The 14,059-nt window shown below is 35.9% G+C and overlaps 1 protein-coding gene across 2 annotated transcripts in view; it reads left to right on the forward strand.

Moving 5' to 3' along the window:
• The window catches only part of LOC125398249 (complement factor H-related protein 4-like), a 33,828-nt gene extending 23,181 nt beyond the window's left edge, over positions 1-10,647 (forward strand). Inside the window, exons 4-8 of one of the 2 annotated variants that reach the window (XR_015737922.1) lie at positions 2,983-3,162; positions 4,389-4,565; positions 6,534-6,716; positions 7,626-7,941; positions 9,785-9,905. Coding sequence is in view for 1 of the 2 variants with exons in the window: in XM_048430979.3 (XP_048286936.3) it covers positions 2,983-3,162; positions 4,389-4,565; positions 6,534-6,716; positions 9,785-9,987 (743 nt within the window). In the remaining variant the exon portion in view is untranslated. Of the gene's footprint in view, positions 1-2,982; positions 3,163-4,388; positions 4,566-6,533; positions 6,717-7,625; positions 7,942-9,784 lie in introns of both variants that reach the window. The other variant, XM_048430979.3, reaches the window with a different exon arrangement.
• The last annotated feature ends 3,412 nt before the right edge of the window (positions 10,648-14,059 follow it).

Here is a 14,059-nt window from a genome sequence, read left to right on the forward strand (position 1 = left end):
TTTGACTGCTGTGGAATATTAATTGAAGATGTGTTACATTAGTTTATGCTGTTGATTATTTGTTTAATGATGCAAAGACATATTACCTTTGTTTGATTAAATAAAATTAACCTAGGATCAATAGGCTGAGTCAGCAACTAATTGACAGGAAGTGATGGGAAGGAATCATGTGTAGCTATGGTTATTATGTGGGGCTGAGGAGAAGGATGACCAGTTTTTTCAAGAAATGCGAGCTAGAAAAGGTTAGCTGTTTGCTATTTAGCCTCTTAGTGCAAGAAGAATTTCTCCTCAACCTTTGAGTCCTGAGTTCTACAGATGGATAGAGATCAAGATAAAGCTCCCTTTAGTACCTATGGTAAAGCTAGTTCCCAAAGGGAACAGAATTACTACCTGGCTGTGGCCGGTGTGGCCAAACTGTTACCTACAGGTTCAGAGCCCATGTTGGGCTGCAAAATGTAACTGGTTGATTTTTACTTTGCTCATTTGGCAGCCTACCACCAAACGCCCAAATAATCACTCACAGAGCCTTATCTTTTCTTATGAATGACCAGTCTTACGTTAGCTTGTTTCTAGCCAGATTTTCCTAATTTAAATTATGCTATCTATCTCTTGCCTCTGGACTTTTACCTTTCTCTATTTCTGTAAGTTGTATAGTCTGTGGCTTTTACTAACTCCATTAGTTATCAATTTGTCAAATTAATTGACACGAGTGTCCAAAACAGTTCCCAATTGTTCCTTTAAAATAGGCAAGAGAGCCATCATTGCTGATATTGGTAATCTGTGCAAACTCTGCTTTTTATCAAATAAGTCTGCTAAAAAATGTATTAACTTAAGAATTTTTCTGCTATCAAAGTTTGAAGTTCATTTTATTATAAGAGTGTGTCAGTGTCTTACATATGTAGTGTCTTTTACTTTTCTGCTTTGTTATTTCAGTTCTGGACATGATTCTCCACTGCCCTCCCTCATTTCTGCTCTTTTCTAATATCATGAGGGATCCTCAGTTTGTGCATGTGGGACTATGTTCCTTACAATGTATATGTCGCATGCAACAAAATTCTTCTATGTTCTTAGTCGTTATCCCATGGATTTGTGTATTTTGTTACCCACTGACACTTGAATGGTAGGTGGGCATTTACTAGATATCTTTCTGGGATTTGGGGAGAGAGGGAAATAAAATGTTGCCACAAATATATTTTTCTTTCACCTTTACAACAATTCTTTGAAGAGAGCAGCATCACTTTGTTGGAACTCCTGCTGCCAGGGCTTGGGACAGGAAACCTGCAGGATAGGAAGATTTATTTTGAGTAATCATTTTGTTCCCGATGACATTTTATTAGACTTGTTTGGAGAGATTTTTTTATGCAACTAGTGTGTTCAGAATATCTATAAACTTCTTCTTGTGGACTTTCTAAACGATCATGGTGATTCAAAGGAATACTTCTACTCTTTCAATTTGAATATTGCACATTGTTGGTGTGCTGGGAACCTCTGTCTTACTATTTGGGGTATTTTTTCTTCTCATGTCTCTTGGCATCACAGCCTTGTACTGTGGGACATACTGGCATCTGGACAGAGAAGCTAAAGGATGATTGCGGAAATTGGAGAACTCTAATGTTATCTCTTCTCTGCTTTTCTGTGCCGCAGCTTCCATTAATTCCAATGTCATTGACAGCAGTAACTTTTGTTGTTTAAGTTCAGTAACATATTCACTTTTTTCCGGTTGACATCTTTCTTCCTGTGCTATTTTCTGTAAAAATCCCTCCATCTGTAGTTGATAAGGGGCTTCATTAATCTATCGCTACTCTGGAATTCTAGTCTGGTGCTCTTTGCCTTCTAATAACAGGCATTGGTAATTTTCAAATTTATTTCTCTGTTCCCTCCTTGCTGGTGTCTGGCACTCTGTTTTTCTTTTCTTTACAATTTCTTCCATTCCTTTACAAAAATCACAACTGATTTCCTTTCCCTTATTTGGCATGTACTTGGTCCCTCCCTCTGTTCATCATTTTAGGTTGTCACAACTTATGTTTGTGTTAGCATTTGCTTCGTATTTCAAGCTAACAACATGAAAATATTTATTGAATTTTATTCTTTATTCTTTTATTCTTTTCCAACTGTTTGATGGTGTTCCTGTCTCTTCACTACTTTGTGTTTCCTGCCAGTGTTCTATGTAATGTTTTCATTGGCATTTATATAAAATATATAAAATTTTCTTCTTTGATTTTCAGCTTATCCATAAACAAGCAAATATGTGTACTGAGAAAAATTAATAACTAGAAGAAGCATACTTTTATTTCTTTTTTAAATTGAATTTTCATGCAATATACCTTAATATGGTACATTTCTCAATGAAATATTATTCAGCTTATAAGAAAAATAAAATTAAGAGATTTATTCTGCACTTTCGCTCTCAGCTGCAGAGTAGCTGAGGAAACGTGATCTCGGCATAAGAAGATCAAATAAACTTACTCTCTCTTCTGATCTTCTTTGAACTTGAACATCTACTGCATTTTAGGTATGCAGTTATGGTGACATTTTGAATCTTTGATACTGCTGTCTGTATCAATTACGTAAATACATTTTCTGAGATCATCACCCAACCCCTAAAATTCTAATTAGATAAATGAGTCTAGTTTCCTACGATAATTAATTTACTTTCTGGTCAAAAAAAGTGCAAGAAAAAAATGTGTATTGTCCAGAGTTCTGATATTCCATTGGATTATGAACAAACTTGGACCAAGAAAAAGTTTAATATATTTTAGAAAAGAATATGATTTAGAAGATTTAAATCTTGCTTTGTTGGAAAACATTCACAGAGGATTATGGTTTGTCTTTAAACATAAGATTTGTTAGTAATGAAAATATTTTGATTATTCCAGGTCTTCGTGTATAATGATGAATGGTTATTCTTAGCACAGTTTCATATTGTAGATCTTTTAGCTACTGAGCACGCATTCATATTTTTCTTATTTTTTTTCCTTTTAGAAATATGTTCAAAGAATATAGAGCTTGAGAATGGGTTTCTTTCTGAAACTCATTATATATATTCATTAAATAAAACAACACAGTATAGGTGTAAACCAGGATATGTAACATCAAATGGAAAAATGTCAGGATCAATTACCTGCCTACAGAACGGATGGTCCCCTCAACCCTCGTGCATTAGTGAGTACTTTGTTGTATTGCTGCCATTATACTGGTGATGTATAAGAGTTTAACATTATTCTTCTTTGAGGTGACTGTCGTCATTTCATTTGAAAGATGAGTTTTAAACTTTAGAAAACAATTTACACGATTATTTGGCTTTCCTTTTGGACTCATTGCTATATTGTAGGATATCAGTTCATTTCCCTTTTAAATGATTTAAAATATCATATAATTTTAAATCTAGTGAAGAATTATTTGAAACACTGAAATTTTAAAGATGTTCTGCCTTGCATATACAAGCCTTTGTTCCCATATGCAATGGTAAAATTTTTTAGTGAAGATATATGTTCACATTTGAAATCCCAGAATATATGAAAACCTTTATAATATATATTTGACACTGTCAGTTAAAGTCCATTTTGGAATGTCTCCCGCAAAGAAAATCTTTCCGAATATCTTGATATTGGAAAGAAAGAAATGCCTCCATGTGTAACACACTTTGCTGTCTTGAAATTTCCCTTGTTATAGGACCTACAACTAATGAGGTTTTTCTGAGACTAATTAGTTCATCTTATCTTATTTATCAGAAAAACAGCAATAATGTTTTACAAGAAATGTTAAACATACCTTAAATGAAAGGGCTCTTTCTAATATTCATTACTTTTTTAATTTCTATTTTCTCTACTCATTGTACTTTGCAGAATCTAGTTAAAGAAAAAACAATTAAAATTATTCCCATATAATATTCATTTATATTAAATTAAATTATAATTAATAAGCCTACATTAGATTTTCATATTGTTAAGAGAAAATCTTTGATATAATACAATGAATATATCAATTTTAAATTCAGCTAATCTACTTTTCCAAATTCTGTTTCATATTAACTACTAAATATGAAACCTTAATTCACAAAATACTATTATACATTCCTAAAAATACTTCTGCACTTGTCTATTTATTTGTAAAGTCATAAATATAAGGAAAATTGAGTTGTGAAATGATTTTTAAAATATTAATTTGGAAAATCTTAAGTGAGGAGATAAATGTTATGTAAAAAACTATTTTGCATTTTAATAAATGTTTTAGTAAAATTATCTATTGTTGGTTTTCTTAGATGTTTTTATACAGTATTTAATCTGTTACCATATATTATTATAAGGCCTTTTGTTCTTGTTGTGAAAATTACTGAGATTATCCATTCACATATTACAAATTAAATCCTGAATTTTATTTTGCATTAGAGTCTTGTGATAGGCCTGTATTTGAGAATGCTGGAACTGAAAATAATAGCACATTGTTTAAACTCAATGATGAATTGGACTATGAATGCGATGTTGGATATGTAAACAAACATAACCGTACCAGAGACTCCATAATATGTAATGATGATGGATGGTCTGCTGTTCCCTCATGTCACGGTGAGTACTATTGTCTCTGGGACTTTTCTGTTCACAAAAAAAAAAAATAAAGATTTATGTTTTACTTTAAGAAATTGAATTTCCTAAAATTTCCCTTGTGATTTAATGTAAACTAAGAGAGAAAAAAAACTATTTGGAAGTCCAAAGACGAGTAATTTTATTTTTATTATTTCATCACATTAATTTATTTCTCCTGTGTATTTGCATGTGTGTGGGTGTTAATGGATGTATGCAGGCCACATTGCACATGTAAATGTCCCATGCCTATGAGAGTTAGCTCACTCTTTTCACCAAGTAAGCCATTGGGATTGAACATAGGTCGCAAGGCTTAGAGGCAAGCACTCTCAGTGGCTAAGCCTTCTCATTAGCCGATAATCTGTTTTTTCTCATAGGACATTCAGCAGGTGTGATAGCACATATTTTGATTCTAGCAGTTAGGGCCTTGGAGCAAGATGTTTTAAATTTGAGAACGTGTTGGCCTACATAATGAATCTGTTTCCAAAAACAAATGAACAAAATATTAAAATAATGACTCGTGTGTCTGACCTGTGTATATCCTATATCTGTGATTAGAATGTAATTGTTTTATTATCATAAATGTCAGTGCTTATTAAAAGTATGTCTAGATTATCAAAATAATGATTTGTAGTAGGAAGCAGGGTCATTCAAACTTGAACCATGTGAGGGAAGATGAAGGACAATAACAGAGTAGAAAATTTGAAAGGATAGCAACAGACTGAGAAACTTGATTCTCAGCCCAAGGGCCCATTCAAATTTAATTCGTTAAGGATGCCAATATCTGGCAAAGTAGCACACACCTGTAATTGTAGAACTTGGGAGACAGAAGCATGAGTGTCTTGAATTCTAGACAAGTTTGGTCTTTCTTTGAAAACTTATCACAAACAAACAAGAAGAAACCTATGACCCCAAAATAAATAAAAATCAAACTAAACAAATGATGCTCACTAATTTCTCTCTGACTACAAGCAGTTCAAGATTATGGAATCATGGCTTTCTTTAAAACAATGCTAACATAGAATGCAAGGGTAGAACTTAATAGAACTTAATTCATTGGGACAACACTTGGCTAAACCATGGCCTTAGGGCCATCTATAAAAATAAGATGAAAAATAATATGAAATTATTTATATGTACAGTTTTGTTGCATGACAAAACTTTTCCTGTGCAGATGACAGGCAGCTACTTACTTGCCCCAGATAAGACCAGAGAGAACAATGTACAGATAACACCAAAGACAAACTTGGTGAACCATGAGTTTTAGTGAAGTTACTTAAAGAAATATAAGTAAAATTTGACTTACAGGAGTAGAAATGACTCAAAGAAGGTTGTATCACCAAAGCACTCCCCGCCCCAGCATAGGTGACACTCGCAAAATCTGGGTCATGAATTACACTGCACCGTTTCTGGCAGCTCAATAGACTGGAAAATGTCTTTTCCATGTGATTCAGTTGATCTAAAGATCGACCCAGGAGCTGTGCCGGTGCCAGCCTCTCCCAGGCAGTTAGCAGAAAAATGTAACTTACAGATACCTACACTCACCTTGACCCTATCAGGAAACCAGTAAGCCTTATCTACCTCTTGTCAATAAATGTGTCTTTCTACAAAGTTATGATGAAAATCAAGAATATGTGGATACAGGAACAGTGTCTTGAAAACAAACTCTGTCTGTCTGCATTGACATCTGTCTGTTCAGCGCTGTTCTTAGTAGCACTGAAAGGTTTCAGAGCAGACATGCTTGCTCTAATTCAGTAAGTGCTTTAGGTGAGAAAGAAGGAAGAAATTGCCCTTTAACTCTCCATTTATATGATTAAAATTTCCTTAAACAATCATTTCTGTAACCAAAAATCACCAAAACTTAATATTATGTTTACCACTTCACTTTTCTTAGTTTTTTCTTGAGCCTGTACTTTGACTTGATCTCTCAGACACTCAAATGTGTGTTCTTAGATTCAACAAAGACATGCGGGCCTCCTCCACATATTGACAATGGAGACATCACCTCCTTCCCCTTACCAGTATATGCACCATTATCTTCAGTTGAATATCAGTGCCAGTCCTTGTACCAACTGCAGGGAAACAAGAAAATAACATGTAGAGATGGAGAGTGGTCGGAGAAGCCAAAGTGTTTGGGTGAGTACCATGTTTTCAGAGATCCTAGGAAAGTCAGTATCCAAATATAAAGATTGGAGTCAACTCATTTTATCTCAAAGTATATATTGTCCTATGTGGTAAATCCTGAAGAGGCACCCAAATGTAAGAACTGAAAACAAATATGATTAAGAAACAGTGTGAGTATCATTATACAAAAAAAAAATCAGTGTTTTTTTTATATGCCAATCCCATTTTTATGAGAAGTAACAATAAAAGCAATATCATTCACAGTAACTTAAAAAAGTATCTAGCAATGAATTTAACAGAATTGAATGACTTCTGAATTCTGAAGTTAATTGACGAAAAATATCTCATAAAAAAAAAGTAATCAGGACTGCGAGGGATGCGAGCACCCACTGATACAAGGGAACTGATATAATGAGAGTTCACCAAGGCCTGTTGGACTGGGACTGAATGAGGTCGTGATCCAACCAGATTCTCTGAATGTGGCTGGCCCGGAGCCTTTTTGAAAAGCCATTGACAATGACACTGGGACTTGCTTCCTCTGCATATACTGGATTTTGGCGCTCCAGTCTGTTTGGACTCTCACCTTTCCTGGACCTGGAGGGAGGCGGGAGGAACTTGAACTTCCCACAGGGCAGGAAACCCTGACTGCTCTAGGGGATGGAGAGGGAGGAGGAGAGGGAGTGGGGGGAGTGGGAGGGTGTTGGGAGGAGGGGCTGAAATGGAAACTTTTATAATTTAATAAAAAAAATAAAAATAAAATAAAAGAAGATAATGGAGAAATTTCATATATTAGTGGGTTGGAAGAATTAATATTAAAATTTCCATGTTTCCCAAAGCAATTATAAGACTCTATGAAACTCCATTAAAACATGGGCAACATTCTTCACATAGGTATGAGAAATAATTTTAAATTTTTTATAGACATTCAATAAAAAGAAGTTCAAACAAAGAAAAATATGGAATACTATAAAATCTTGTTCCAAGATTCACAGCAACTAAAACATTATATTTGGATAACAACTGATGCACAGAAAGAGAATATATATCTGAGAACTTATCTCTGCATCTATAGTTAATTGACTTGGATAGAATTCTAATAACATATATTGGAAAAATGAGAGAATCTTCAGTAAATGATGCAAGGAAAATTGAGATCCACATGGAGATGATTGAAATTTGTTTTCTGTCCCTCATTCTGGGAGAAAATCAACTCCAAATTAAAAATAAAAAATCAAAAGTAAGTACAAAACACTGAAAGTACAACACAAACAATGGAAAAACACAGAAGTGAGTTTAATCACTAAATTTTGGATGGGATCCCAAAACACAAGACGCAAAAGCAAACCTTAGGCAATGGAGTATACGACATCCAAATAACTCTGTATAGTAAAGATCATGATCAAGACAATTATTACACAGACTCTAAAAAAAAGATTGTCCGCCATTCATGGTCTGTGGTTTACATCTGTAGTATAAGGGTTTCCTATGTAAAAGATACATGAAACAATTTAAATAAATTTTAAAAGATAAGTGAATCTACCAAAACTGGGAAAAATGAGCAGACATTTACCAAAGAATAAATATGCATGACGGTGAGAGAAATAATGCTTAATACCATACTTTTCATGGCACTGCCAATCAAAGTCACAATGAGATACCAGTTAGAGCAGTAACACAAAAAGGATTCCTTAAAATAACAAATGCTCATGACTGTATAGAGGGAAAGAACCTCTTAATCTGATGCTAGAAATGTGATTTTGTGCAGTTACTATGGAGAACATTATGGAGGCTGCTTAAAATTTGAAAATAAACCTACCATATATTATTCCTATACCCCTTCTTTGATATATGCCCATAGAAATGAAATCAACCTACTCAGTCTTCAAGTATATGTTAAATGCACATACTATTTCACAGATCCTAAGATGGGAAATTTGTTACATTCCTATCAATTGTTGAATGCCGAACGACAACATGGTATTCTTCTATGATGTAAGCCCAGGGTCCAAGATAGTGGTTGGTAATCTGATTTCAACCAGGATTGCCACTTGTACAGTTTGGTTATTCAATAGATAAATAGAAAGTTCTTTAAAAAAGGAACTTTCAAAATAAAATTCATGATACATTCATCGTTACTGCTTTGTGAATATATGATGAATATTGTGAAGGCAATTATGATTAGGCTTTCTAGTCACAGTATTTTTAAAATTCTTTTAACTCTTATTGATTCTTTGTGGATTTCATATCATGCTTCCTGATACCATGTATCTCCCTGTCTCCTCACATCTGCTCTCCACCCTTGCAACCTCCCCCATCACTACAAAATAAAACAAAATCTAAAAGAAAAACCAAAAATAAAACTAAACAAACAAAAAATAAGGAAAAACATCTCATCATGGAAGTTGTAATGTGACCCAGTGAACCACACAGTTTATTCTTTAGTCCATTCATCATTACTTTTAAGAGTTCATTGCTATGAACTATTGGTCGGGCTCCTGCTACACTATCAATAAGGAGCTATGGACATCAGCAGAATATTCACAGTATTTTTAATGATTGTCAAATCACTGAACATTAGATTTGATTATCATACATGTCATGGCTCAAATTGTATGACTTTGCCCAATACCTAAGTCAAGAAAAACAAATATAAATATCCTGAAATGCAAGTTACAGATGTTAGGAGCACTTGGTGGTGAATCTAGTTATTATGTTAAATCTATAACTTTTACATTATGTAATATTCTCTATTTACTTAACTTTATGTGTTCCTTTCATAGTTTTTAAGAATTTATCAGTCGGGTTCCAGTGACACACACCTATATAATCCCAGCACTTGGGAGGCAGAGGCAGGCAGGTATCAGTGAGTTTGATGCCAGCCTAGTCTACAAAACAAGTTTCAGGACAGCCAGCATGGTTATACAAAAAAAAAAAAAGAAAGAAAAAAAAAACCTGTCTCAAAAAAACAAAAAAAATAAAAACAGCTTAGCAAAAAATACCTTAAACATAATACTTTCTATGTGAAAACTAAATCTCTGTAGAAATATGTATTGAAATTTTATGATAATTTTTTCTTTTAGATCCATGCATAGTATCAGAAGAAATTATGAAAAAACATAACATAATTTTCCGATGGAAAGAAAAACAAAAGCGGTATTACAAATCAGGGGAGATGCAAGAGTTCAAGTGTAAAAGTGGATATCATCGGGCAACATCTCAACGACTCCAGACATTTTGCATCGAAGGTCACATCAATTACCCCACGTGCACAAAATCACAGTAAAAGCGTTAGTAGAATTTAGTCACATGCCTTTGCTCAGTTAAGGTGCGTGCATATTATCAATAGTTTTAATTTTACTTTTGAAGTATTGCTTAACTAAATTTATCCATTAAGTATAAACTTGTATTATTATATTGTGATTAATCTGGCAGCAGAGAGTGCTGACACAAGGCACAAGCAGTTTATTCAAAGTTCCCAGAACACGATGTATCTTAGAACAGATGCAATTGCTCCCCCATCTTTCTCTATCCACCACTTTCCCAAAGCTTCTTCTATACTTTCTTATATACAGTTCTGATTCACAGTGAACACGGTAGTGTCTCAGTCTTCAAAAATGTAACATTTCATAAATCTGAAAGAACAAAATGTCATACTTTATATTACTAATGAATATTAGTAATTTGTGCATTTTTGCTTTTGTTGCTAATTAATAAATAGGAAGAATTTTGTGAATTAACTTCTAAATATACTACTTTTATAATTTTAACTATTCAAGTAATTATACAAAAGACTAAAATTTTAATTGGGTATAAGAGTGCATTGACTATCACAATATTGACGTTAAAAACCAATAAAAATTTTGTGTGACATGTAAACAGACAAGTTTTGCCCCCAAAACAATAAAGAAAAAATGATGTTAAATATAATAAACATAAAACTCAAGTTTGTCTTAATAAATGGCAGTGTTGCAAGGTACTGCCTTTCCTCCCAGCCTCCCTCCATCCCCTTGGGACTTGGCCTCACGATGTTTCCCCCTAATTCTTCTAGTTATTAGCTTCTATCCATTTCTTCTAGCCATGTTCCACCCTTTTGTGACTCCTTTTAGACCTACTGCACAGTTTTTTTTTTCCCACCAGCACACATGTCTGGAACTCAGAGATCCTAGAGTCACTACACATGGCTAAAGTTCAGAGTGGGCAACAGTAATTCAAGTGCGAAAGTCCCATTCAAAAAAGGTCAGATGAAATATTTGCTGCGAGGAGAATGTCAAATGGCATAACATAGATCCTAGCACAAAACACAAGCCTGAATAAACAAGGTAATATGCCTTCTCCAGAAGCCAGAGGCCCCATTGTAGCATGCCATGAGAAAAGCAATAAAGCAAGCACTTCGCAGGAGCAACTGTGAATGTGTTGGAGAAACTTAAAAAGATTACCAATAAATACTAAATGAAGGCAGTGAAAACAACACAGAAACGGTTGAATGAAATAATGAAAAAAAATCCAGATATGAAAGGAGACAACAATAACAAAATGAAATCACTAAAGAATTGCCAAACTTTTGGGCAGTTTGTGGGGACACTGGCAGTGGAACTTGTATTTCTCCCTAATGCATGAACTGATTTTTGGAGTCCATTCCCTATGGAGAATACCTTGATCCACCTACACACAGGCATAGGGCCTTGGTCCTGCCTCAAGTGATGTGACAGACTTTGTTGACTCCCCATGGGAGGCCTCACCCTCTCCAAGGAGTGGTAGGGGGTTAGGAGGGCAGGAAGGTGGGAAGAACAGAGAGAAGGGAGGAAGAAGGAACTGGGATTGGTATGTAAAATGAAAAAATTCTTTCTTTTTTTCTTTCTTTCTTTCTTTCTTTATTAAAAATTTCCACATCCTCCCCTCCTCCCACTTACCTCCCCCTCCCTCTCCAGTCCTAAGAGAAGTCAGGGCACCCTGCCCTATGGGAAGTCCATGGCCCTCCCCACTCCATCCAGGCCTAGAAAGGTGAGCATCCAAACAGACTAGGCTCCCAAAAAGCCAGTTACATGCAGTAGAATCACATCCCAGTGCCATTATCATTGACTTCTTAGTCAGCCCCTGTTGTCAGCCATATTCAGGAGAGTCTGATTTGATCACATGCTCCATCAGTCCCAGTCCAGCAGGCCTTGGTGAGCTCCCATTAGATCAATCACACCATCTCAGTAGTGGACGCACCCCTTACGGTCCTGCCTGCCTTGCTCATCTTCTCCCTCCTTCTGCTCTTCATCTGGACCTTGGGAACTCAGTCCAGTGCTCCCATGAGGGTCTGTGTCTCTATCTCCATCTCTCGCTGGATAAAGGTTCTATGAGGATTCGAGATATTCATCAATGTGTCTATGGGACAAGGCCAGTTCAGGCACCCTCTCCTCTGCTGCCCAAGGACCTAGTTGGAAACATCCCCTTGGACACCTGGGAACCCCTCTAGAGTTCAGTCTCTTGCCAACCCTAAAATAGCTCCCTTAATTAAGATATATACTTCCCTGCTCCCATATCCACCCTTCCTCCATCCCAACCATCTCATTTCCCCAAGCTCTTCCCATCTTCCCCTTCTCACTTCTCTCTCCCCTTTCTCTTTACTCCCACTCCACTCCCACCCCCAATCTTCCAACTTTTGCCTGGCAATCTTATCTACTTTCAACATCCAGTAGGATAACTATATGTTTTTCTTTGAGTTCACCTTCTTATTTAGTTTCTCTAGGATCATGAATTATAGGCTCAATGTCCTTTAATTATGGCTAGAATCCACTTATGAGTGAGTGTTGATGTCTAGAGCATTGGGGGGGTCCCTGGGTAAGAGTGTTGAACAAACCAGGACACAGGGGATGCAGCGCAGAAAACAGCATTTGCATCTGCATGCTGTGTGTTTATTAAGTAATCCTTTTATATGCTTTGGAAACAATTGCTTTAGTCAACAGTTTAAAGAGGAACTATAGATCATGAGTTAACCAAGGACTTATTTAGATTATGCACACAAAGCAGCTTAATGTAACAAGGGTGGTCTGGGGGCTTGCAAAACATCCTAGCCTATTTTAAACAAGGGCCTCCAGAGACATTATCTCACTGTCCCAATCTATTCTAAGACTTCCTTCAGTGAGCAGAACAGCTGCTTCAAGCTGAGACTGCGGCCTCAGGGCAGCCACTTCCACAAATCACAGGGTATGTGATACTTGTTCTCAATATTAAAGGTCAGAGGACTTGTCACTCGAAAATGTCCCATAGCATTCCATGGAACTTCTTTTAGATTCCAAGGCAGTACTCAACACCTACCCTGGCATGGGTGGCACGATCCCTGCATTTTATAACACAGTCTCCAAATCTCCACAAGTGAGTACATACCATATTCATCTTTTTGGGTCTGGGTTACCTCACTCAGGATAGTGTTTTCTATTTCCATCCATTTGCATGCAAAATTCAAGATGTCATTGTTTTTTACCTCTGCGTAGACCTCTAATGTGTATATGTGCCATACTTTCTTTATCCATTCTTCTATTGAGGGGCACCTAGGTTGTTTCCAGGTTCTGGCTATTACAAATAGTGCTGCTATGAACATAGTTGAACAAATGCTTTTGTAGTATGTTTGGGCATTTCTTGGGTATATTACCAAGAGTGGAATTCCTGGATCCTGAGGTAAGTTTACTCCCAGTTTCCTGAGAAACTGCCACACTGATTTCCAAAGTGGTTGCACAAGTTTGCATTCCCACCAGCAATGGATGAGTGTTCCCCTTACTCCACATCCTCTCCAGCATAGGTTAAATTCTTTTAAAGCATGTGATCAAATTGGACTCTCTAAATGTGGCTGACAATGAGGGTGAACTGAGAAGCCAGTGATAATGACACTGGATTTTGATTCTACTGCATAGACTGGCTTTGTAAGAGCCTAGTCTGTTTGGATGCACACCTTTATAGTCCTGGATGGAGGGGTGGCCTTGGACTTTCCACAGGGCAGGGCACCCTGACTTCTCTTTGTACTGGAGAGTGAGAGGGAGGGGGAGTGGGGGGAGTGGGAGGTTAATGGGAGGAGGGGAGGAGGTGAAAATTTTTAATAAATAAATAAATAAAAATTTAAAAAAAAAGAAATTAAGAAAAGAAATGCTAAACTGAACTAAAACTCAAAATAAAATCCAAACAAAAACTCAGAGGAAAAGCTTTCCAAACTACTGAATAAAAAATAGAGAATTAAGTCTTGAAGATATGATAAAAGAAAAATGGATAGTTCAGTCAAAAGAAATATTAAAAAAGGAAGAAAGGAAGAAAGGGAGGAAGGAAGAAGGGAAGGAAGAAAATAAGAAAGGAAGGAAGGAAGGAAGGAAGGAAGGAAG

Source organism: Myodes glareolus, chromosome 5 (genome assembly GCF_982192425.1).
Source record: "Myodes glareolus chromosome 5, mMyoGla1.1, whole genome shotgun sequence".
Classification (NCBI taxonomy): domain Eukaryota; kingdom Metazoa; phylum Chordata; class Mammalia; order Rodentia; family Cricetidae; genus Myodes; species Myodes glareolus.